General features: G+C 41.3%; 1 protein-coding gene across 1 annotated transcript in view; it reads right to left on the reverse strand.

The window, feature by feature from the left end:
* Positions 1 to 24,926, reverse strand: part of gfra4a (GDNF family receptor alpha 4a) — a 181,290-nt gene extending 156,364 nt beyond the window's left edge. The window contains exon 1 of the mRNA XM_044142905.1: positions 24,237 to 24,926. Coding sequence (XP_043998840.1) covers positions 24,237 to 24,279 — 43 coding nt within the window. The 5' untranslated portion in view covers positions 24,280 to 24,926. The remainder of the gene's footprint in view (positions 1 to 24,236) is intronic.
* Positions 24,927 to 27,101: the final 2,175 nt, after the last annotated feature.

Here is a 27,101-nt window from a genome sequence, read left to right on the forward strand (position 1 = left end):
TATTTACAAGTTAGTGTTTAAACATGAAAAAATGAACTTGAGCTTGGAATAGAGTGGATTGCCTTCTCCGGGTCAGGTAAGGTCGTGCCTCTAGTGAAGGAGTTGGCTATCTCTCAGTCTTGTTCACAACTGAAGGGAAAACTCAGTAAGAAATTGACAGACGGATTGGTGCGTTGTTTGAAGTGATGTGTGCGCTGTGCTGGTCTGTAGCGGTCAGTCTACGTTCCTACCCTTATCTAAGGTAAAGTGCTTCGGGTCGTGACCAAAAGAACGACATTGCCAAATGAGTTTCCTCCGCAGGGCGTCTTTGTATCCCCCTTAGAGGGAAGGTCATCCGAGAGAGGCCACTCCTCTACGTCGACAAGAACCGGTTGAGGTGGTTGAGGTATCTGGTTGGGATGCCTCCCTGGTGAGGTGGTCCAGGCTCATCCCACCTGGAGGAGAGCCAGAGGAAAACCCAGAACATGATGGAGGGACTATGTTTCGCGGCTGGCCTTGGGATTCCCCCGGAGGCCCAAGTAGCCAGGGAAGTCTCTGCTTACGCTGCTGCATCAAGACCTGATGAATGTGAGCAATCAAACTGTAATAACCTTATGCAGATGTCATCAAAATGTTAATAGTTGGAAGATAGATTTATCATTTGTTAGTGATGAGGCACACTTATTGATTACTGTTGTTGTATCTGTTCACCCTATTCCAGCAGGCTTAGTGGAGCTCAGTGGAGCTGATTCTCTCTCTCCCTCTGTCATCTTTTTTTTTTTTTTGTCCAAGTGTTGCATAATTCACAGCTTAACAGTGAAGTTGCCAAATTGATAGAGGTGGGAATTGAACCAACATTATTGCTCAGTCTGAATAAGTGAATAAAAATAGTAAAAATGGGACCGGAGGAAGAAGGAGGGAGAACACTGCCCACAGATGCCAGGGATCTCATTCATTTTCGCTGTCACACCCAGGATCAGTGAAGCTTCAATAAAGTCTTTGTTGCACCTCATCATCTATCATGGAAGTGGCCGTGGCAGATTCCCGGCTCTCTGAGCAGCAGCAGCCTCCGCCTGATCTATGATGGACTGAGACGTCCAAAATCGAGGAAATTACAAAGATTTATGCGACTGCCAAAGGTGTCTTATATCAGTGCAGAAGTATTCAAACCCCACAGACTTTTTCACACCTTCAAGAATTAAATAATAAAAATAATAAAGAAATAAATAACCAGACCAGACCAGGCATCTCAATCATATCAAATCGATCTGATCTAAACGCAGATAGACAGATTCAAATTCAATTGCCCACAAAATTCAGACAAAAGTTATCTAAAGATAAATAAAGGGGTTTACTGTATAATTCTGAAGTGGGAAGATGCAGCCAATCAGTAGGAAGATGAAACTAAACAGTGGGAGGGATCACACATTAGCCGACAGAAATCCTAGGTATAATGGTTCGATCGGGTTCGATGTGCCGTGTGGTGTCCAACAATGGGCACAAAATAATGGCTGCAAGTCCAGTTAACTAATTTTAAAACCAGGCATTAATCAATGCTTTACTGCAATGTGGCCATAGGCGTAACTTCCTGAAGGACTGGTGTGGACATGTCCCCATCAATGTTTCCCCAACATACCCTAAACAAAAAGAACATTTACTCTAAAATACTGCCAGACTGTGAGAACATGTTCTAATGTATTCCTTTATATTCATGCAAATATCTGGTTTCAGATCTATACGTCTTTGTATGTACTCGACATTCTGTCCGTTTCAACCCTCTAAGGTCAACCCTCGTCCACTAGAGAACGTGCCGCAACATGACTCCCTGGCAACGGAGCAAAGTAACTCAGTCTGAGACTTTAAACAGTATTGATGGGAGCTGAAACCTCATGAACCCTCTGAAGGCTGTTACATTGAAGTGTATTCTTCTTTAGCTCTGTGGATTTGATCCAATCTGGTTGTTATCAGGATTGGACATCATTTTGTTCTGTGCTGTGAGCATGTAACCTTGGGTTTGTTCGGGTTGCTTATCAGACAAGAAGCCATGACACTTGGCATGTGAGGAGGGGCACTGAGTTTATTTGCTGGCTCTGTGAAGTGAGGCAATGATAGGCAATCTGCTGAAGTGCCTTACAAGCTCAATTTTTCTTTTTGGGCTTTTTTTCCCACAGAAACCCACTCAGATTTGTATCATAGCAGGAGTTGTAGCCTTTAGAAGCTATTGATTCATAATCCCTTTATTGCAAAATAGCAGCGGAATTAAGGAGCAGCTTAATAAAAAGGTGGGGGGAAACGTTAGCATTGATGACTGAACAGTCATGATTTTTCTAACCAGAGTGTTGTTGCTACTGGAGCTGGTGGAGAAATGATGTGGTGGATTATCAAATAAATGAAATCTGTGCCGGTGTGACAGTGATTGACCTCAGATCAGTGGCTGTGCGGTCGGGTCGCACTTCATTAGCAAACCCTGAAGCCAAGCGTAGCCACCGCCCTGGATCACATGGAAACATGGACGCCGGGGGCAACGGACCAACGTTGAAAGCAGCCAATTAGACCATAAAAGGTAACGCGACTGCAAGACGAAGGCAAGTCAGCGAACGCATGGAAGGTCTTGTAATTTTGTTCCGACGTTCTGTCTGTTGGCTTCTTGTTCTTGGTTTGAGGGGTGCTCATTAGTCTGAAGAAGTCTGGGGATCCAGTTTAACGTTTGGCTCTTTTGACAAAGAAAAGAGAGTTTGGGGAATTATCTTGTATTCCGATTCATTCCATCCAAATGTTTTTATTATTATTATTATTATTATTATTATTATTATTATTATTATTATTATTATTATTATTATTATTATTTTACAGTTTCCATCTTTACAGCTTTGCATCTGCAGAAATATCTGCAGTAAATTCAAAGTAATTTTCCCGTTGCTTTCCTATGCAGTTCTGCTCAATTCTCATCTCCCTTCACTGATCTTCACTGATTTCTCTCTTTGTGATTGATTTCTTCAGCTGAATTTCAACTAACCGCATGAAAATGTGAACGATGTCAACTTTGTACGCTTTTTTTTATAACAGTAGTCTGTCTAGATAAGTTTGCAGTTTGGCAAAGGCAGCATAAAAAGTGAACAAGGTCACTCAGTCTGCATTGCATCCTCAGAGCAAGAGGAATGTTGAAGATGTTTTATTGCTAGCAAAGATGTTATGCCCCTACTCCAAACCGGGTTGTTTACACGCATGCGATTTCTGGTAAGCTCCATAGAGTGGGCGCGTTACGTACATCATGCTAAATGTTAGCGATTGCGTAAAATCAGATCCAAATTTTCTAAAACTACAGTTCACTACAGTGAACAGGGCCATTGTAGATGGAACAAAATGAGGAGTCAACTCAGCTAAAAAGAAATCCAGGAAAGGAAATTTCTGAGTTTGAAAAGTCATAAATTTCCAACTTTTGAAACTCCTGAAATTCACCAAAGTTGAAAAATGTTGCCCTTTACAAAAGAGCCTTTACTGACGCAGCTGGGAAAGAAATTCAGAAGCAGTATCTCACTTAACGTTAAACGAGATGCAAAACTTGCTGAGACGAAAAGCTGAAGACGTTCAAAACCTGTTGAAAGAAGAACATTCACGTTTTAACAAGACACTTCTGCTTCTTTTGTTTGGAAAGATGTAGAGAAACTAGAAGTTGCCCCGTCTGATTCTCCAACTTTTCAGTCTGTTTCTTCTGGACGGCACTCAAAACATCCCAGGAGTCGTTGCTGTCTTACTGTTACGATCATTTTAATTAAACAAGAAGAGATTCGGGTAATATGTTTATTTTGGATAGAAATCTTGTTAACAAGAGGAACTTTTTTCCTTTCTGGAAGTTTTGTTTCTCACCATATCGACAAAATTTGACGTTTTAATGAGATTCTGCTCCCTTATTCATTTCCTACCTCCAGCAGTTAAACAAAATAACCAAATATGATTTATGATTTTTTTTGTTGTTGTTGTTTGGGGAAAAATGGAAAAATTTAACATAAAAGATGTGTAGGAACCCTGTAATTGGCTTGTAAAAGACTTTGTGGTTGTCTAACTTATTTTCAGGATTCCACATGAGAACGTTGTTGGTGTTTTCGCTCCTCTTCCACAGGAGCATTTACTTTTGCTGCTGCTCCCATTTCTAATCTTAAAGCTGCTTAATAAACTATGAAAGCCTGAAAGTGCCTAGTAAGCAGTTTCACAGTGATAGAAAAAGGAAGTCTTTGTGTCGTCAAATGACACAAAACCATAGCAACAGGTTGACTGATCTGAGATTTTGCTCGAGTGCAAAGATCTTGTGGAGGACGTCAATATTTAAGAAACTCCAAGGCCTCTTTCTAAACACAAAACAAGCATATAAAGCAAGAATCGATATCACTGTTAACTGTCCTTTGCTTTCAAATAAGACCCATTCAAAGGACTGAAGTCAATATACTGCCACTTTCATCTCTTAAATGCAAGCTTTAACCGTGATTGACTAGCACGCTGCGATACACCCACTCCCTAATTGCAATTTGCTGAGAAGGAGACAAAGAGAGGAGGCTCTCCTGTCACTGACAGGATGCCATGAGGCCTGGGGAAATTAAATTCACATCGAGAGGGATTTAATTAGACCACTTTGTATCTTTCACTGCCACAGAATCCTATTTACATTCTTTCCCGTGTTACTTAGCTTCCCTGCCTTACACATAATTGTGCGATTAATTCTAACGTCTGTCTCTAAAGGGAAAGGGATGGTGTATGTGAAAAGTTGAACGCTGTAAGATTAGGTTTGGGTTTTTATTCTTGGTCTTCGTTTTCATCTTTTTTTTTTTTCCAATATGCAACAACGCACTGGCTCGCAAAAGTTTTCCCATCCCTCCAACGTTTCTATGTTGCGTCGGATTACGGCCGCAGACTTCGATGTGTTGGCTTTGGATTTTATGTGATAGAACAACACAAAGTAGCGCAAAACCGTGAAAAGGAAAGAAATGGACATGGTCTAGTACTAGTACTAGATACCAAAGTACTACATTACATGTCACAGCTTAGGAAAAGATTTCATAAAAAAGAAATTAGCGAGAGAGAGAGAGAGAGAGAGAGAGAGAGAGGGGTCAGTTATGCTAGCTTGACTCTGACAATCTTAACATGTACATGTGCTGCAGAATTTGTTGTACTGTGGTTCAGGTAACAAAACAAAAAGGCGAACCGCAGATCATGAGTAGAGCCGGTGTTTAAATTAGCTAATCAACCACCGCTGTGTTCAGGCAATCATTTATCAATAATCACAAAATAAACATCAAGCCTGAAACGAGACTCTTAACGGACTGAATGCTCTGTTCTTTGTGTGGAAGAAGTTTGCGCGTTTTGTTGGTGTTGAAACCTGACAGACTAGTGAAGCTGTTGTCAGTCAGTTGCTAAGGCAACGGGTCTGTGTGCAGCATCAAAAAGACTGGGGAGAGCAGCAGACAGGTTGTGGAGGAGTTTAAAGCAGAGCATCAGAACCTCGTTCAATCCATCATCTGAAAATACGGCACATCTACAAGAATATCAAGCTGGACGGAGATTCACGCCTCAGACGTTTTGCCGTTAGTTTGCCAAAAGCCTGTTCAGGTCCGACTTGTATGTAAGACTGAGTTGAAAATCGCTGTGTGTGGCTTAATCCTAAACATGAACACATCATGCCCACAGCAGAAGAAGCATGGTTGCGCTGTGTTTTCATTAGCAGATAAAGGGAAGCCAGTCAGTTGATGGATGAAACTAAAGACAGGGCAACCCCGGGAAGAAAACCCGTTAGACGCTTCAGAGCGGAGTGAACGTTTGCCTCCTAGCAGGAGAAGAAAATACCAATTATGCACTGCTCTCTGTCGGTCTATCACATAATGAAATACATTGAAGTTTGTGGTTGTAACCTGACAAAACGTTAAAGACCTCAGCGGAGCATTCTAACACACGGTCAGCATCTAACACGTCCATTTCAACAATAGTCAAGCAACCGGTCTGCCAAATCGCTGTAAAAATGTCCTGCATTTAAAATCTGCTTTAAGATTTGCTGGATTAACGTGATCCTGGGGGCAGGATTCATCAGCTTAGCCAAAGGAAGACGCTCCACTGTGACGGTAGGGATGTGGTTGCCCTCCGTTTTATTTTCAGTGTATGTGGAGACCTGCAAAAAGCTGCGATGAAAACCCAACTCATCGCCTCCTGAACATGCATGTATTCCCTGCTTAAAGAGAAGCGAAGTTTGATGTGATAACATCAAACGTCTTTAGTTCTGTCACACGTTGACTTTGGGATGAAGCATTGCCAGTTTTTAGCTGTGGGAGTCGAGATTTTTTTTTTTTCTTTCTTTTCTTTCCATAAATCATTTCTGCAATTTACTTTCTGTCTCTTCCAGTTCACAATCAAAACTCTAAACCGCTGATTATTATATTGGATTCAAACATACATTTTAACGCAGCGTGACGCGTTAATACTGGGCATGATGTTATATGACACTGAGGTGTGTAATTTTAATGTACAGCTCTGAATATGAAAAGCCCAGAGCTCTGAACCCCATTGAGAACCTCCTGATTCTTCCACCAAACAGTGATTTCTGAAAACATTAGTATTGCTGTTTCTAAAAGAATATGAACTGGTTTTCTTCGCGCTATTTCAGGTCTGATTTTGACCATTTCTCACTTTCTGCAAATAAGCACAAATTTTTCACTTGGAATTTCGGAGACATGTCGTCAGTAGTTCATAGAATAAAAGAGCAACGTTCATTTTACTCGAACATATAGCTATAAAATGTCAAATCAGAGAAAACGATCATTTTATGTGGTGTCTTAATTTTTTTCCAGAGCTGTATAACAAAAAAAAAATTTAACTAGCCAGATTCATTGTGAATCCTTGAACACGTTTTCTCTCTGTAGTGTCCAATCAATAAAACTGTCCCATGACTTTTTTTCCGCCCATAAATATATATTTTTTTTTATTGTATATAGCATTGAGTTCATAAGTCTTTTTTTGAATCCGTCAAACGATCTCGCTGCCTGTTTGGCCAAATAATTAGGTATGTTGTCATTTCAGAAGATTATCCAATGAGACGATCAGATTTTCTGCTGTTAGCAGTTTGCCGTTTTCTAACTCTAGCGTTAAAACAGCGCCACCTTAAGAGAGCTCCTTTACTTTCCACACCGCGACTTTCCAAACAACCGAGATTGTTTTTCCTGCAAGGAAGGAAAAAAAAAATTGTAGAAGCTGTCAGCCTGATCTATACAGTGAGAGAAAACATTTCATCACGTAGCTATTTCTGTAATTATACTTCTGTTTAAGGGGTTGAGTCACTTTTTTTTTCCTCATACCTAATCACCAGCCAAATGGTTTACTCTTCACCCAATGAATTTTTATGCCTCTATATGATTTTTTTTTCTTCTTTTTTTAAAATATTTATGGCCTGTCTAATTTTTTCAGCATTTCCACAGTTGTATCGACATTTTTCAGTCTGGAGTTAACGACTACAATGACGATGTTTGCATCCTCCGCTTTGAGACTAAAGTGCGGTCACATGGAGAGAGAGAGAAAAAAAAAAAAGCGTCGTCTCCGAACCGAATGTTTGCGCAGCAACCATTAAGCGCCACAAACTTCACTCCCGGGTTTTAATTTCCACAAACCTCTCCGAGACAATCACCTTCATGGCGGTAATTACAATTCCTGTTGTAGAAATGATTATACGTCTGACGCGCTAATACTTCAACACCCTTCCGACAGCCATGCTTTAAATTGTACATATATGGAGAAACAACCCACAGATGATGCATAGAACCCCGCTTTCTCTCAAACACGTCCTCCCACTCCAAATGCCCCGCATGTTAGGGAGACGTTGTTATTCACAAGATGTAATGATATGGTTGAGAACAAACAGGGTCACAGAGAACGCATAACCCACCTGTGGCACTAAATACGACGTGCATTTTAAATGGAAAAACTCCACAACACGCTGGATCCAAGTAGATTCAACCGAAACAGAATCAGCCGGAAAATGTTCGACAAACACTTTCTAGCCGGCTCCTTTCTAGCTTGTTCCTTGCCGTTTCTGGGTGACATGTTAACAAAAAGTAAAAAAAAAAAAAAAAAAAAAAAGTAGCCACAACAGAATACAAAGTGGAAACAGTTTAAAAGCACTGAGCTGAGAAATCTTTCATTAGCTCATGTAAATGCTACTTGGCACATATCTGAGAGCGTCTGGACGGATCGCCCGCGGCGCTCTGGCCCACTCGTACACATCCCCAGGCTTCCTCTGCCTCCCGTCGCTCCAGTCAGCTGACAGCCTGGCCCTGGACCCCATTCCTGAATCTTGATTTCACACCGCTCCTCTATTTCTATCCTAACAGACTGAGCGGAACGGCACTTCGCGAGGAGCCGCGGCGACTGATTAGAGCCCAATTAGCTGCCCTGTTCCAGGGCTCCTGCGAAAAGGAGGCATGTCATCTCGCTTCTGAGCCCAGCTCCAGATGGTACGCTCTGTTCTCATTTTCCGGGAGTTTATAAGGAAAATTTAGACAAGTGGAAGAACTAGTCCTTTAAAATGACCTGACCCAAATGGGTGCCAGTGTTCTATGATATGGTATTTTTGAATTCTGAATTATATCTTATCTTCAGTAGATTCCCTCGAGTGTTTTCCTTTTACTATAAAATTTCAAATCGCTGTCCCAGGCTGGCAACTTCAGTGTCATCAAAACTGAAAATAGACAGGTGGTGGTTCTTGATTAAAATGTTTCTTAGCTGTTGTCTGTGGTCAGTCGTGCCTCAGATTTACGGGCGTACCAGAAACGTGCAAATACAAAGGTACCAGCTGAAAAAAATTAATTGTGTTAAAATCCATATAATTAATTAATTAATCAAAACCAGTGCCTTTATCTATCTATCTATCCTAGCTGGGTAGCTGTAGAGATGTAGTCTTTACAGGTTGTATTTAATTCACAAAATGTTTAGAGATCTCAGTTTTGGCAACGTTAAATCAACTTCACACAGCAGTAACTCACACTGATAACCAATAGTGAGGCAAACATATCTAATAGTGTGACTTCCTGCTGTGTTGGCATGAGTGAGAATTTTGCCCTCTAATTGACTTGAAAGAAGCTTTAACTTTCTCATGAAAGCCATCACCAGGCTGTATATTTCGGGTACAAAGAGGCCCTTGCCTTCCAGCTCAGCATTTAGTTCATTCATTAGTGCAGACTTCGCAATGACAGCAAAGGCCATGTCTGCTATCTGCTATCGGCTCTGGGATGTCCTTGTCCTTCCTCTCGCTAAACGTTGCTTTTAGGTCCTATCTACTCGATTCTTTTTGTCTTGCCTTGGAACAAAGTGTCATTTTAGCGCTGGAGAAAACACCAAACAGTCTCTGATGAGCTCCACATCTGAGAATGGGTTACCGTATCTTGTAATTTAATGCGTAATTACAAAACTCGTCCTGGCTGCTGCATGCCTGGTTGAGTGGGGCTTTGTAAAATAAAATCCTGTTGCTTTTTGCAGTTTAGCTACCACTTTATGTTCACCACACTAACCCTGCTTTGCCGATGATTTCAGGAAAGAAACATTCATTAGTCCACGCTGTGCTAAAAACTCTGCATTATGCGTCGATATATTGCAAAGTAAGGGGAGTTACCCTTTTACTACAAACCTATGTGGGCTAGTCAAAGATGGTCAGCACATAAAATGTGACTGATGGACTAAAAGTGCCCAGGTCTGGACTAGACGTGTTTTCAGTCCTGCAGAGTTGGTGATTTTGGGAACAGCCATTGCAACATTGCTCCATTTTCATTCGGTGGATTTCACTTTCCCACAGCTTTGTGTCCAACGGTCCAAACTAATTGAAGAGGCTTGTTCACTTTCCTCACCTGTGGTGGCGCTGCACCAAGAACCACTGAAGGAAACGCCACAAAAGCTTTTGAAGAAGACACTGAGCGCAACTTCGTTCTTCACCAGATGTAAACAAAAATGGATTGGCATCAGATTTCAGCGGTTGGAGGATTTCTGTTTTGTCTTTGGTAAACGACCACCAGCCATTTCTCCTGCTATAGCATTACACCCTCTTGTTTGTATTGGTCCTACTTACCCAGAATTCCCTGAGCGACAGTCAGCTTTTAGAGCGGTCTCCGGTCTACGTGCGTCCACATAAAGCATTTGAACCCCACCAGAGTTCACTGGATTCTTAGAAACACAGAGGTTTGTCACCTATTGTGATTTAAGCTGCTTGGTTCACGTTTGGAGTTTTGCATAAAACGAATGTATTTTATTTTGTCACAAAGAACCATGTTGTTGTGAAATTTGCGTGAATATAAAAGCCTGCGAACCTTGAATAGACTGAGAACGAACATTTGTTAAGGACCTCTGAAGTGGCAGGTGGCCACAAGGTAACCGGCTGCGGTAAATGCACACTAAGACAACCATAAAAAACTGCAATAGATTAGTCAAACCTGGACTGGAATGTTCTAAGTAAGCTACGGAGTCTTTAATACACAGTTTGTTGCCTACTTACCTTAGGGTCTCCTTGGAAACAAAGGTGTTTATGTGTTTCAGTTTATGAGGCCCCACTGAACCATGACATATACCATTGCACCCCTAATCAATACCTAGCATAAGTTCTAAGAGTTCTTTAGAGTTTAAAATGGCTTCAAATAGATACCAAGTGAGAAAGAAATAATCTTCGTTACTCAGACCGGCACAGGAGCCACATGTGATTAATGCACAGGATCATGTCAAATGATGTAGAGCACCACTCTCAACAAAATGGTGGAATAATAAGAGCCTGTAATGTATGGGCCTGAGTAATGGCTCGCAGCAGTCGCGACGAGATGCCGAAGGTCCCCCGAAAGTCCCTTATTCACCACGGCTGACACACTTGTGGCTTCAAGCAGCCGCAGCACTCGATGAAGGGTCTTGAAGTTTCGCCCGGCTCGTTTCATCACCGCCTCTCACTCCCTTTGTCGAGTCAACTTGACACGACCATCCCCGCCACTCGCAAAACTTTTTCTTTCTCTGATTAATTGCAAGCCTTTTAGGCTCTCTCACAATCAGGCCCGGACCATTTTTGCAGCCTTTTTTTTTTTTTTTTATTACAAAGTTAAATGTCTTGCGATGGAATACAGTGGCGGTAAATGCCATATCCTTTCAGCGTGGCAAGGGTAGGGTAATTGTCTCTGTGGCATAATCGTCCCTCAACAAAAGCCGGTGAAAATGACTGGGTTTTAACATAATAAGGAGAACTGTCATTTAGTCCTCCCCCTCTCCACAAAATCCTCCCTGCCATCATTAGTTTGCTTCCCTCTGTCACAGGGCATGTTTATCTCCATCTTAGAGCCTCAATTTTACTCTTTTCTTCACTGCCGATGGCCTGTAATTACACCCTTCTGCTCTTTCTGTTCTTTTTTTTTTTGTTGCTTTTTTGCATGCACTGTTACTCGTCCTGGCAGTGGGGAAAAGCAGCAGTACAGCCGGCTATAAATGTCAACCAAACGCCAATGAAGTTCACCAGAAGCAATTGAAATTTGTGCTTCACTTATCTGAGTCGTGACGGCCTTAACATCACCTTGTTTGTTCTAAGTATTGTCTTAGGGAGCAGACAGTTGACAGATTAAATCAATATAAAGGAACAAATACAGTCCCTGTCTAACATTGTTATAATGTAATATTAATAGTAGGCTTTTAATAATTCATTTTGACCTTTTTACAGGTTGGAATGAAGGTACAGAAGCGGCATTTAGCATCTATGCACCAAAAATCTGGAACAAACTTCCAGAAAACTGTAAAACAGCTGAAACACTGACTTCCTTTAAATCTCAACTAAAAACCCACTTGTTTACAGTTGTATTCGAAATGTAATCAATTACAAATTTATTGACGGAATCTGACTGTGTTGTGTTTTTATTGTTGATTCTATGTTGCATTGTATTTTTGTGTTTGATTTGATGTAAAGCACTTTGAAATGCCTTGCTGCTGAAATGTGCGATACAAATAAAGTTTGATTGACTGATTGACTGTACACCTAAAATTACAAGAATTCGATGAACGAATTCGAATTTTTTGCGAATCATCCATGATTCAAATAGGGTCAAAACTGTACATACACACCCCAATATATACATGCATCTGACTCCTATTTGGAAAAAAGCAAGAACATGGTGTGATTCTATGAATATTTCACAACTCTTCCAATCAGAAATGGTGAAACTCTTATAAATCTGTTGTTTTCTTGCCACAAACTCTCCTTTCAAGCAGTACATTGTAGAGTTTTCAACAGGTTGGATCTAGCTTGGTAATAACCAGCGTCTTGTTCTAGTCTTGACTTCGTAAAGAGTAGAACGGGGGCAACGGTGTCTGGACTGTTGGCTTGTGAGAAACGACTATTTGTCCGAGTCGTGGGATCTCTTGAAGTTTTAAACGATTGTACCTGATTTTACCCAATCGCTAACGTTTAGCTGAGACTTTTGGAATATGCCAGCTCGTCCCTGAAGGAAGCTACATTAGAAGCATACAGATAACTTCATGTGCACCGACATAAAAAGTATTAGACGTTTCTCTTGGCCCGACTTCACTTGCCCCGCCTATAGTATTTTTGTATTTCGCTCACTTCCTCAATTGCTATTGGCAAACTACAAACCTGCACATGCGGACTACAATTCTAAATGGGGAAATCAATGTCAGGGTTCTCTTGGTGATGGCCAGGAAAGGTTGGATACGTTCTAGAAATGTAATTTTATCCTTTAAAAACGTGCTTTAAATTCTGAACACCAAGTTGTACGTATGTAAGGGATCATTGTCCGTCTGACAGACTGTTGTCGCCAACTATCAACCAGTTAGGTATTGATTAGTGGTGAAGGTGAAAGGTTTTATCTTGCCATTTGGCTTTGGGCAGCTGTACAGTCCAGTAGTGGTTAAAGCTGTTGGCTTCAGAGTCATTGCCTTTTTTCTGGGTCTCCACACTACAAAACTTACTTTGTTGTGTATTCACACTAGGGAAGTCCTTTGGTTCTTTTGTTTGGTTCCGGACCAGAACCACCCTGACCACTTTGCGGACAATCTGGAGTCAGGCGACTGAAACTTGGTTTACAGCTGGGTGCCCCAATGTGAAAAGACTTCCAGATGATAAAGAAAGGCCCAGTTCAAGACAAAACCTGAACTGGGTTTGTTGCAGAAAAGTAGCCAGTTTGGAGTAACTCTCCCAGTTCTCACAGGAAAACTGATCAAATATGCAAACATGGCATTTATCCAAATCTTATCAGGTGTGTGGGTAAATATTTTTTAGCCTGTATGTTGAATTTTAAGAAAGAAAAAAAAATCAAATTAAAGCCAGATTTTTCTCCACCAGTGTTAGAACTTTCTAAAGTTGTGTATTCTAGTAAAAGACTGGTTTAAATTACACTTCAGAGTATCAACATCACCTTCTTCACCATGACGCATGTAAACTTTTGACCCGCACTGTAGATCCAGTGGAGTAAATCTATCAGGTAAAGTGAAGATCCAGGGAGCAGACTCCTGACAAATATCCAATTATCTCCTTTTTTTTTTTTTTTAGGCATCTGGAGCAACATATATTTCCCACTCTGACAACAATCACAAACACTAAGGTGGATTCTAAAAGGGCTGACAGTAAATTTCAGGCTTAAAATTAAGCCGACACAGGCGTGATCCAAAGAGCAGTCGAGTCGGGGTGTGCCACTCTGCAGAGGATATACATCTCCTCCAACTATAAAGCCCATGACGCCTTCAGTGTCGCATCAAAAGAGGAAAGGAAAACCACCTCAAACTGTCACACAGCTTCTCTGCATCCACCCCTCCCCTCTCTTCCATGTTTGCTCCTCTAATTCTCTGACAATATTCGCTCTGTCTGAAGAGCGCAAAGGCGCGGGGCTAAGTATCACGAAGCAACGCGATGCCGCACCTGCTACTGGGGAGCTGATGTAAGAGAGGGATGAGCATGAATTAAACATTTTCCGAGGGAGTGTGAAGGAGGCGTCTTTTTTTGCTTGAATACATGCATTAAGTGCATGCTTGTGAAGGCCCCTAATGTTATCTGTCAAAATTCAAGGTTACCAAATGTGCAAGAAGTGAAATTATGCCTTTTCGTGTAACGCATGGTGATTAGGCTGGATAACTGCTGACGGCAACAGAAGGAGTGTGGGGTTCAGCTGCGCTGCAGGCCACTCGGCTCGCCTGAACGCGAGAGGCAGAGCGGGTTAAGCTGGCCGACGGTGTGCGAGAGTTAATTAGGTGTGGGGCGAAACTTTGTGGTCTGAGGATTTTCTCTCACTTTCCCCATAAACTGTATTACCTGGCCAATGTAAAATGGTTTTCACAGTTTGAAGCTGTCTGCCTTTAAACATAATTAAGGCTGCATTATTTCCAACTGGAAATGCATAGAGACATCAGTCGGTGACCGAAGTCTAATCTTTTCCTCCTGTTGGTAAACGCAGCATTTCTATGCAATGCCAGGTTGTCCTGACGATGCTAATCTAGCTGGCTAGTTTCTACGGGAAGAAGAGTCTGTATGTTAGCCATTTTCAATAGCTATCTAAAGCTGCGTTTCCATTATAGGTGTGCGCAAGACTTTGTCAATGTTCCACTAACAACAAAAAAGAACAATTTCGCACTTTTGATGTTGCTATTGAATAAGAAATGTAATTAAAATCATCACAGGTTTGTTCACATAAGTCATTAAAAACACGCCACGCCGTCGTTCTCAGACTGCTTCCCGTTTTCTTCTTCGTGGTTTGCGCCTATAGTTACATGCGGTTGTTGGTCATGTGAGTCATATAAAAGTGTTTCCATTGCAGTTTTGCGAAATAAATTTAGGCCAAAAAAAACCACCTCATACCAGCCCCAAAACTTTATATTGAAAAATGTTATTTTTCCAAAATTGTCATGTCTCCATTGAGTAAATGTACTTTCCAAATGTCAAGTTGCGCAATTATGATTAATGGAAAAGTGCAGCTAGTGATGTATTTGTTTTCGATGACGTCAAGACGTTCATTCAGCTCTGCATCTGCAGGTTTCAGCAAGTCAAATTTCGGATGTTTTAAGCCCTCTCTTGTGTCTCTCTTCAGCTTTAACCTTGTATGGATTGGCAATACAAATGAGCCAGTGGCGAAAAAGAGCGATGTCCAGCCTACTGCCAATAAATGTACACTTACTCACGATGGAGGAAAAAGCGACCTAGCTAGCTAGCGAGGATATATTAGCAGCTGGTTACCTGTAGCCTCAACTGCCTCTAGTTACAGAAACTGACAGAAAAGTCCTCTGAGAAAAAAAAAAATCTACATTCAACAGTCCTGCCATGATAAATGTTAGCGGTCTCGTCACAAAGCCTTCGTATATATTTACACAAGACCGCTGTCGAGAAACTGCCGGTATTTTCAGATGTCAGCTGTAGTTGTCATGCCAGGCCACTAGATAGCACTGTGATGTTAGCATGCCATCGGACAAACGGTAATCCATCTCCATCTCCCATGAGCAAAGTGCTCGTGTAACGCATACGTTCCTTATCAGAAATGTCATTTTGGACTTTTTAAGGACAAAAATATTTGTTTACTAAGTGGAGTAAACAAGAAGCCCACTCATTCAGTACCTTTGCGGCTGTAAGTGTAGCCTTAGCCTCTATCAGAACCCTGTTGTAGAGCAGTTGCTCTACAACAGGGTCACTTCTGCTCCTAATATAAATAAGTAATGACCACTTATATCAGAAAGGCTAAAAAAGGCGTACTGAGTGCTGTTATAATCTATTTTTTATTCTAAAGCTTTAAAAAGAGAAATAGGTGTCAGATCATCTCTAATTATAACCTTTCAATACCACTGGTTGGAGCGATGTAGATAAAGTGTTTTCATTTAATTACATTATATATGCGTTTGCTTTAATAAACTCTTTGAGCGAGAAACTGTCAACAAAAAACCCCCAGATCTGATTAAACGCTGTCATGTACTTTTCCATCCAAGTGCAACATGAAAATATGCCGGGAAATTATTGAATATGATTTGCTTCAAGGCCAAATCAGGTCGCCCTTTTTTGGAATGTGCGTAACGGCTCTACTTATTGTTTCTAGGAGACCAATTAGGCAAAGATTTGACAAGCAGATGTTTTCTGTAATATATTGTAGCCTCTGTTTCCGTGATTTGGAAGTTTGTTAGTTTTTTTTGTTGTTGTTGTTGTTGTTGCTTAAACTTTCCATGTGATCTTACTTAAGATCTTAGAGGGGAAACAAAAAAAATCTCCTGAGTTGAAAATTAGCCATATTTCTATTTGGCTAATTTGCTAGCCAAACCATTTTAGCCCTGATTTAAGTGCGCTGTGTAGAAGAATGTCATTTGGCCCGCTTAGTTTGAATTTCCTACAGGTATGAGGTTGGACTGAAATCTGGATAACAAAGATCCATTTTCTAATTCCAGATGATGTAGCCAAACTGCTTAACGGGATGCGTCAAAGTGATCATTTTCTCACAAAACACTGAACCTAACGGAGCCCAAGTTATCACCTATGATACTGTAGCATACGCAATATTCTGCCCAGTTAAGCCAGGATGCCACAATTTTTGACAATATTGAAAATCTTTACAGGATTAACATCACAGCCATGTCATCTTATATCCCTGCATATACACCAGTTTACTCTATGCCGGCGCTTTGTCTGCGATAACAAAAATTCCCTCAGCAGCGAAAGCCATTCAGAGTGCCTACAGTGGCTCCACCTGAAGGCAGCTTGACCTAAATTCTGATTAATTCAATAGCTTGAGCACTTGGAGACATTCTAACGCCATGCAACTAACTCTGCTTCAATCTGATGTCCAGAGCGACACATGAATGGAACACAAAACACAACAAAGTCCTGCTTACAGTTTCAGGACTTTCTTGCTTCAGGAAGCAATTAAAAAATGCGCTATAAAAATAATAGATGTGTTGTACATGCACGTTTGTGTATTTATGAAAGTAGAGATGTTATTGTACATATATGAGCTATACATATAAGAGTATAATACTAAAAGACAGAAGTGTGCAAAGTGTGGCCCAGGGGCCATGATTTTGATCAGCCCTCTCGCCACGAGACAAGATCAATAACCTAATTTGTTCAATAAATGGAAAACGGACAACCCCAAAAATGTGTACAGTCCTTTCTAATGTTTCTGGATTAAAAAGGACTGTAATCCAGATTGGTGGATTTTGTTTACAAAAAATGTTGTTTAATTTCAAGAAGGTAAAACAAAAATGAAAAATAACAAACAAATTTTTGCATGTTTAATTGAAACATGCAACAAAATAAAAAGTGTGTTGTGTGTAGTTTAAATTTGCCAATTTTGACCCGCAGGGCAAAAAGTTTGGAAACCTCTGGTATGAGAAAGAGAGGAGACTACAACTTAAATGAACGTATATTTTATTTTTATGTAACAGAAATCAGAAATATCTCCCCATCTGGAACTAAAATGCAGGTTATTTTAATACTTCATCTGTAACAGGATTTATTTTTTATTTATTTATTTTTTTTAAATTTTGTAAATGTGAGCGGCCTCCATGTAAGCTGACCCCAGGAAGAACAGCAGACGCTGCTGATGCTAATGGGGATCTCAAAAAACATAAACATCTTCAGATCACTGAAGACCCAGATGGTCGGATGATTCTTGAATTCAGAGGAAAGAAATTAGACAGTATTATTATACATAACGTAACAAATTCCCTCCTGAAGCAGAAGAGTAAGTTGGACTCCCTTCAGCCCAATACATACAAAACCATGTTCATCAATAACACACATATTTCACACATGACCGGAGTTGATGTTCTGTGACATATGCTTCACTAATATATGTCAAGAATCCCATAAAATGTGTTTTTGATGCACTAAGGCAAGAGAGAAAATAGTGTAAATGAACTTTGACCTTTGACTCATTCTGTGCCGGCAATCAATTTGCTAAATGTGAGCAGAACAAAATAAAGCAAAAATAGAAATAAACAGAGAAAGAAGGTTAACTATGAAGTAAACTGATGCAGTTTGAATCAGTTCCTATTGCAGAACTTATAGATTATTTAGTTTGTTTAATTTGGTATTAACTATATATTCAAAAGAATTTGATTGCATTTTCAACTTGTTAATGTTAAGAAATTATTTCCCAAATGTTTGTTTGTTGTTTTTTTATTTTTTATTTTTTTAGAAAATACAATTTCAACATTCTAAGACAGTTTAATGTCAAACCATGACAAGACTTAAGTTTACAATTGTAAACCTTTAACTATAAATGCTGATGTATCTGTGCTGAGGTTACGGTACGTTTACCTGACCGTGATTTTAATGCCTTTCTAGCCTCTTTTTTTTTTTGTGCAAAGTGGTTCTTGCTATTAATAGCAGACAGAATATTCTGGGATGTTCCAACCACTTGGCAGGTTGCTGGAGTTGGACGCCGTTTAGTTTTGCTTGGCATCGACTCTAAACAGCAGTTTTGGCTGATGGGATTTTCTTTTATTTATTTATTTTTTAACCACTTAATGAAAAATATAATATGCAAAATAGACCATTTTGGCCAAGTAGGCAGTTTTTTGTTTTTGTTTGTTTGTTTTTTATTGCAGAGCATATTTGAAAAATGACAACTCCTTCAAAGTGACAGCGGTATAGTTCCTGATAGCAAAAACTGGTAAAAAATAAATAAAATAAAAGTGAGCTTAATCGGAAATTCACTTTTATCAAACTGCAGAGACACGGAGACGAAACGAGGCCCGCGGAATAAATCCGATCCGTCACCTGAACTCAAACCGTGCGGTCCCGGGCAGAAGATGTTCTCGGAATGTTGCGCTATCAGAAACGTCTAATCTCATTTCATGCCACTCACCGAAAAAACCGCTGAGAGCTATTCCTGAGGCATGAATCACTTAACCAGTGACGTTTACTAAATATGCTCTAATTCCTCTATCTGCTGGATTTTGTTTGCATGATTACCACCATGCAGCAACCAGGAGCATGTCTGTTCTGCATGGTTGATGGAGACATGCTGCCGGTGGAGAAGTCTCTCTGCCGTCAGTTCCAGGGTTTCACATTCGAGAGGATCTGGCATTTCTAACACTTTTAAATGACTTCAAATTAACCTCAAGTGTACAAAACCACGCAACACCAGTTACATCAAAGTACTAATGCAATAAATCTGAAGGCAGAATGGAATTTGTGAAAACTTTGTGACGCGGCCGAAACACCGAGATATGTTAGAAAGTAATAATAAAAACGCAAAACTGAAGATGAGAGATTTGTGGCTAACTTTCGGTTTGCTAGGTTTGTTCCTGATTTTAGCAGATTTCTCTTGGCAAATGTTAAATAATACTCTTTGACATATTTTCTCAAGCATTTCTGCTTACGTGGTGAGTGAGTATTTGTAATGGAAACGGGAGACATGAATAAGAGAGAAAACAGTGACATCCACAGACCTTATCTCCGCTCTTGGAGGATACAACATCGTTCTTTATTTCCATAAATGCCAGATTTATGTTGTTGATCGCTGACAGTTATTTACTGTAAAAAAAATATATTAATATATATATATATATATCTTTTTTTTGCACTGTATTTTTTTTAACATTATCTGAGGAAACAGAAGCACAAGATTCTGAGATTTGTGCTTATGCATTTCGCTTCTCAACCATGCACTGCTTTGTTTTGGTCCGTCGCATTAAAGGACAATAAAATGAAGTGAAGTGTGAGGCTACAATGTGACACCTGCTGCTGGTGTTCCTACTAAAACCAGGAAGATGGAGCATCCAGTTGTAAAAGCCTTCCACTGCTTCCCTGCAGCCCAGAAGATAAACTTTAAAATGATTCTGTTAGTTTATAAATCACTGAACAGCTTTGCACCAAAACACTAAATCCACCTGAGGAGATGAAAAAAAACTATTTTGTTGTGTTCCCTGGATCAAATTTATTTAAGACTATTGTCTCAAACTTTCTACTGTGTAATTATGTAAATGCTTACAAACCTTGAGTCAAGTTTGACAAGCTACTTTTTCGAAAATTTTTATACTCGTCTAATTCCAAGTTGCTCCATTTTAATGTGTCACAACTAAATCAACGGTTTCATAAATCTCAAACTGTGACATTGATGATGCTGGACGCCTTCGCACCACCATACATTAGAGGTCTGCTGCTGTTGTTTCAACCTCCCAGACCTCTCAGATTCTGGTTCTGGTTCTGCTCTGCATTCCCAGAACCGGAACCAAACATGGACAAGCAGCCTTCGGCTTCCAGAACAAACTTCCAGAAAACTGCAAAACAACCAAAACACTGACTTCCTATGAGTGAAAGCTAAACCCCATTTGTTTACGGCTGCCTTTGATTGCAAGTGAGCATTGATCAACATATTTGATGATGATGGCATTTGACAAAATGTAACATTCACTGCTTGTCTGGTACTTCCTGTTTGACATTGTTATGGTGTAAATCGCTTTGATCTGCCTTGTTGCTGATGTGCTTTACCAATAAACTTGACTTGACACTTTGGGTCTCACTGTAACTCCAATCGTTTTCTCTGCAGTTCCCCCTCACACACCTGATGTAGAAGAAGAAAACTAATTGCGGCAACGACTGCGGCGCAGCGAGGGCCGTGCGGGCGGACGCTCGCCAAGGCCTAAACATGCCAAATGAAATCCGAAGAATGCACATGCGCGCACGCATTCCCTCAGTAAAAGTCGACCAGTACGAGCTAATGACGCGCGGCTGCGACGTGCCGATCCCGCATAAATCAACTCGACGAGCCACCGGAGGAAGACGTTAATTAGACGGGGCGGTCGTTACGGCGGGCGGCGTTTAATGCTCGGTTAACCGCACCGACTTGTAGAGCCGCGCGTCTCTATATGCAGAACATCTCCTGCTCTCAGTCTCACCATTTTGTCTGCCAACCTTCAGGCTAAGATTTCCTGTAAGTGCTTTGATCTGTGATGGATGGGATCATGGCACCCCGGCAGGTACACTCTCGACGTTTTCAACACACAACCCCCCACAGCCCACTGACGGGGTGAGAAAATCTGCAAAAGAAGAGTCAGGAAGTGACGGATTCCACTTGTGTCCTGACTGACAGCTGAGCATGGGGGGGACTGTGTCTTACATGCAATGTATGGGGGGTGGTTAGGGTCACATTTGACCTCCCCCCCTCCCTACATGTATGGGAAGGTGCATATCTTCAGAGCACCCTGGTGTTGCCTTAACAGCGACGCTCAAATCAAATGACAGCTGCGCCAGAGGGAAATGGAGTCTGAGATGCAGAGCTGTCATCGTTTAGGCTATAAATCTTTCATATCCAACCCCCACTGCACCCCACCCCACCCCTCCATCACCCATCTGTACATCCGGGTTGCAGAAGCCGCCGCTCTGCAGGAAGGTTTATTTCTCCCGAGGAGAACGTTTGCAGATTTCGGCGCTGGGAAAGTCGGGTGGGGAAATAAATCAGAGCTCATAGCACGTATTAATTTGACAAGCCGGGAACAACGCAGGCGTCGGAAATAGGGCAGAGTGAGGTGTAACGACAAGCGTGTGCGTGTGTCTGGGGTGTGTGTGTGTGCGTGTGTGTGTGTGTGTGTGCGTGTGTGCGCCTGTGGTCACTGCTAATGAACTCGGTGTTTGATTTGCTTGTGGATACAACTTTCAGTGGTGTGATCTCTAAAGCCTCTTGTGTGGACACAAACATGGAGCGTGTGTGCAGATACCAGCGGCGCCAGCCAAGGGAGGGGCGGATAGAGGGGGGGCAGAGCTGGTCTTCATGTTTTCATACCGAACCTCTTTTATTTGGGAACATAAAATTAGGACGTGGGAGGACAAGTCGGTGAGTTGCAGCATTTACTTATTCATTCTCTGGCTAAAGGGGCAGCACTAAAATTGACTTTTTTGAGCTTTACTTCATGTTATAATGTTTCCCCATCAAAAATCATACCCGGAGCATTACTTTGATTCTTTCATGAATGTTTGAGAAACCCTTTAATTTCCCATGGCAACCATTCATCTGTGCAAAACGCCTGGTTTGGACCCAGCCACTCCAGAACAGAGGAAGAGCTTCGAGGACAAAACTCCTCCTCTGATCTGCAGTTTTCTAAGCTTCAGAGGTTCCTCCTCACAGAGCAGCTCTGCCCCACTCAGCTCCTTCAGACTAGCCAGCAGCAATTAGCAAACAGCGCATCTGCTGGAACAACGCAACGTCGCATTATAGGAGCCACTTCTCAGTGCAACGGTGGTGAAAACATTGTTAAAGGGTTTACAGAGGAGCTGTGTTATGATGACTTCCTGAAGGTGGAGCTTCAGGAAGAGCAGGAGCTTCTTAAAGAGATAGATCCCCGATTTCAAGACGTCAAATTGCAAAGTCAAGTTTCTTTTAAGCCATATTTGATATAAACAGCACGGTGCTATAAAATGGCACTATGCGCCTGGAAAACACATTTTAGTTTGACCGTAGGACACCTCGGCCCTTGCTTACAGCAACACCTAAAATAATTGTTGGACATTATACAAAAATATATTTTCCATCAAATCGTTAATAAAAGTATCATCTCTATCGCAGCTGATGGAAACCCTGAGTTCAGTTTCTCACACATTTACAATATTTAAATAAAGCGACCAAAGCGTAAAACTTCATCTCAAAAATATGCGCCTTACAAAAACAACACGCCCCTGTTCTGGGTCGAACATGCACCTGCAAGCTTGGCTTGGGTTCCTTCTGAATCCATTAGATGGAGGGGCTCAGCTCGTTGCCTTGGTTTCCTTAATGGAGGACTTCAGCTCATCTGCGTTGTTGGCTCAGGTGTCTCTCATCTCCTGCTTGACAAACGTCCAGTAATTCCCTGTCGGCCTCAGTCGGGACTCTGTGCCCAGCGGCTGAGCTCAGTGACTCCATGGTTGTTCCAGCTGGTCAGCAGAGGGCGCCGTCAGGTGCTGCAGGGTGGGGAGGTGGACGGGATTTGACTCATTACCGTCTGGATCTCTGAAACTCGTACTTGGTGCCGCTCCACTTTTCCCCCGCATTTTGGGATCTTGATTTTCAAATGAGGAACAAAATTTTAACAAAATTTGAAAGAAAAAATTAAACAAAAAAAAGATTTTGTTTACTAGGCCACTGTCCAGTTCTTTTTCTGCTGTAAGTTGCTTTTTAAGGTTTTCTCTGGCTCAGAAGAGGCCAAGGCTACTCTCTAATGACCTTTTTGTCTTTTCTCCCACATTGTTTTTCCTTCCACTCGACTTTCCATTGTTGTTCCTAAATACAGCCCGCTGCTTTCAGAGTGATCAGATGGCCTCAATCATCCGTCCACCTAGTGGTTGTGTAGGTACATAACAGCTGCTGCACTTTTGTAATACAAGTAACTTTTGAATCATTTTTTGATTGTAATCTTCACATTTTCAAATAAGAAAATTTTTAAGATTACATAATGGAATTTTTTTTCTCAGATATTTTCATATGTTTAGGGGATCAACTTATAGTTACAGTAGGTTTCTTTCTAAACAAAAGAAAAGAAAAATGTGTGATTACTGAAGCAGCAACAAACTTTTTCATGACATTCTCGTGTATTTAGATGCACCTGGAGTTGAGATGAATTTTCCAACTCCCGCCTGCCAAAACGACCAGTGGGGCCCGCCACCAAGACCGCCCATTTTCAAACTTTCTGGAGCCGCCCCTGGCTCAGGCAGCGCTTTTCTCCCCTCTCTCTGTCTCTCTCTCTGCTGCGCACAGCTCTGCTCAAAAAACCTAAATCACCTGCAGAGGCAGGTGCACACACGCACCTCGCATCACGCGCTTTTCCAACATACATGCGCGCGCGCATACACACACACATACACAGCGACACTTTGACACACACACACACACACACACACACACTTATCTCCACTTGCATGTCAAAAATCCAACACAAAATTGAAAATTGCAATGTCCCTCCTAATTCGCACAGAGAATCGTGTCCTGAATGCAACTTAGTGGGGAAATAAAGCCTCTCCAACTGCGCTTCAGTCGGACACCCAGCAGGTTTTCGTCAGAATGTTGTGGGGGGTTTTTGTTTGTCTGTTTTTCTTCCCCCTGTTAAATACCTTCACTGGCGACTGATTCTGCAGGGAAATCCTGCATCCAACTTTATGCGCCCGGATATATACGGACGCCGCCAAAAGCTCCGTAATGAGCGCGAAGACGAGACCGAATAAAAACAGGTCAGACAGCCCGCCGCTCCGCAGCGAGCATCCCCGCAGCTCCCCGCATTCATCCCGCACAAGTTCGGCCGCTTTCGCTCCAACTTACCGATGAGAGCCAGATGAAGAAAGTACAGTCCGAGGAAGTCCATAACGGAGTAATTCAGATGGATGCAAATCCCGGCCAAGGAGACAGGCGTTGCGCCGCGATGAGGATAATAATATTTAATAAAATAAAATAAAATAAAGAATAATAGGAAAAATAATAATAAAAATAATAATAAAAAAAAACCCAGGGCTTCCCTCCTTCGGCTGTAATTGGCACCGAAATTAAAGATCGAAAGAATCGGAGCTATTTCTCAAGTGATGACTGGCCACTTACGCTGACGCTGAAATCCACAGCAGTGCGTGAAAAAACAGCAGCGGAGCTGAGCAGCATCTTTTCTTTTTTTTTTTCTTTAAAGGAGTCAAACTTTTTTTTTTGCTCGTTTTTCCTGGCTGGAAAGCGATTGTAGCTCCGAAATTCTCAATGAAGATGCTGGAAATATGATATATACATTTAAAAAAAATAATTAAGGAATATGTGTGTATATATGTTTTAAAAATGATAGTTTGTCTCAAATCTTGCGCCTATTGAACATCCCTGACTGCTTCATCCGATCAGTCCCGAGCGGCTGTTTGCTCTCCTCTTCGCCTCTCCACCTGCGCGCAGCCTGGAAACTGCGGATGAATCACTGGCGCCTCTTTTTTTTTTTTCTCCGATTCCCCCCCTCTTCTTCCTCTTGTACTTCTTGTTCTTCTTCTTCTTCTTTTGCGCTTTCCGACCTGAGAGGCAGCCCGTGTGATCCTTGGCTGCTGGGTGTGGGGGTGGGAGGAAGGAGGGCTGTTGGGGTAGCACCTTGAAAATAAAATAAAAAATAATAATAATAATAAAAATAAGAAAAAACTAAGTGGAAAAAATCCAATCCTGGCCAAAGAGTTGAAATAGGGCAAGTGAAATCGATAGCCTATTTCACACAGCCATAAAATGGAAATAACAAAACTGGAAAATTGTGCATAGCCTGTACAGGAGAGTGTCGGTACAGTTCATCTGCTCTTTCGCCTCATAGTGGAGTTGTTGTTTTGTTTTGTTTTTTCACCTTTTTGTTTAAAAAAAAATGAAACTGGTAGTAAAATGGAAGAATTTGTGATTTGTTGATGTTTGAGGAAGCAGACATCATGTCTGTGTCACCATGAAGAGCCTCATCTGTTAGCATGACCTGTTCCAGGCGCTACAGCGTCGTTGTCGTGAATCTGGATTGGTTTTTTAATAACAATGCATTTTTGACCTTTTTTTTCCTCCACGTGGATTGTGCCACACTTAACATCACTGAGTTATGAAGAAGAAAAAAAAAAAAAACAACTAAGAAATTGTTCCTCAAGTCTTGAATTGTAGGCAGTTTGTTCTGGAACCTCATTGGCCATTGACTTAACATGTACAGTTGAAGCCAAAAGTTTACATACACCAATAAGCACACACACAAATTGACTGTTTCACTGTCTGAAATTAAGACAGACTAAACTAATGTTGTTTTAGGTCCGTTTGAACGACCAAAATTATATCAATTTGCTAAATGTCACAGTGATGTGAGAATTTGATTTATTTATTAAGCTCTTCAAAATCGAAGGCCAGATGACGATGAACTTCTGATAGGTTAACTGACACATTTGAGTTAATTGGAGGCTCATCTGTGGATGTATTCTATGGCCACCGCTTTCTTCTTTTGAAAGTAAAAAAAAAAAAAAAAAAGATATATGAAAGAGAAGGATGAGTTCCATGAATCCGGTTCATCTGTTCAATCAGTTATATGTGAGCGTAGACATGATGGGAATGTCAGTGTGACGGCTGGATGAGACCCTCATCTCATGTTTAGAGGTCTCAGAGGAAAGTGGTGTACTTTTTAAAGTAGATGGCATCAAGAGGGAAAACCGTCAGGTGGAAATATTGAAGCAACATCTTATGACATCAGCCATAAAGTTTAGGTCCAGCTGGGTCTTCCAAATGGACACTAACCCTAAGCATTCAGCCAGTACTGCATCGAGTCCTGACATCAAGCTGATGGATTACAGCAGAAACTCTTGACCCAGGCGTTCTTGTCCAACACCGGCGTCTGACCTCACTCATGACTCTTAAACGCTGCGGAAAGCCTTGCCAGATAAGGTGTAAAAGGTAGGCCAACACATACAAAATAGAGGGTCTTTTAATGTTATTCCCTCATCAGAAACTTACATGGAGTAATGCCTCGTTCTTTCAGGCATGTTGAGAAATTATTTAATCTCCATGGCAACCATTCAGCTGAGCAAAACACCTGGGTGGACCCAGCCCCGCCTTTGAAACGCAGCTCCTCCTCTTTCGCCTCGCAAAGTAGCCCACCACCAGTCCGCCCACTCTCTGCTCCTTCAGACTAGCCAGCAGCAATTAGCAAACACCTTATGGAACGGTGCATCTGCTGAACTGATTATAGGAGCTACTTCTCAATGCAGCACTGGTAAAGATGTTGTTAGAGGGTCAATAGAGGAGCCATGTTATGATGACTTTCTGAAGGCGGAGTTCCAGAAAGAGCAGGAGTTTTTAAAGAGACGGAGGCCCAATTTCAAGGTGTTAAATGACAAAGTCAGGTTTCTTGCAAGTCATATTTGATATATAGCATTTTTATAACGATTGAAGGTAACAGAGTTGCTTAATTTTGCTGCAAAATGATACCATGTGCCCAGAAAATACATAATACCTCCACTTTCAGAAAGGTACATCACGTAAGTTTATACTTTAGGTGTATTTGGGTTTGTGTCTGAATAGATTAAAGAAAATTTACATTAAATTTAAATTTACACCGAGTTCCTGTCTGTGTCATGCATCGAATTCCACCTCAAGCGCAAAAATGCAGCTCGTATACCTCTTTAGTCGCCCAAAACTAACGTCAGGTCAGTTCTGCAG

The sequence above is a fragment of the Gambusia affinis genome, linkage group LG16, assembly GCF_019740435.1.
Source record: "Gambusia affinis linkage group LG16, SWU_Gaff_1.0, whole genome shotgun sequence".
Lineage (NCBI taxonomy): Eukaryota > Metazoa > Chordata > Actinopteri > Cyprinodontiformes > Poeciliidae > Gambusia > Gambusia affinis.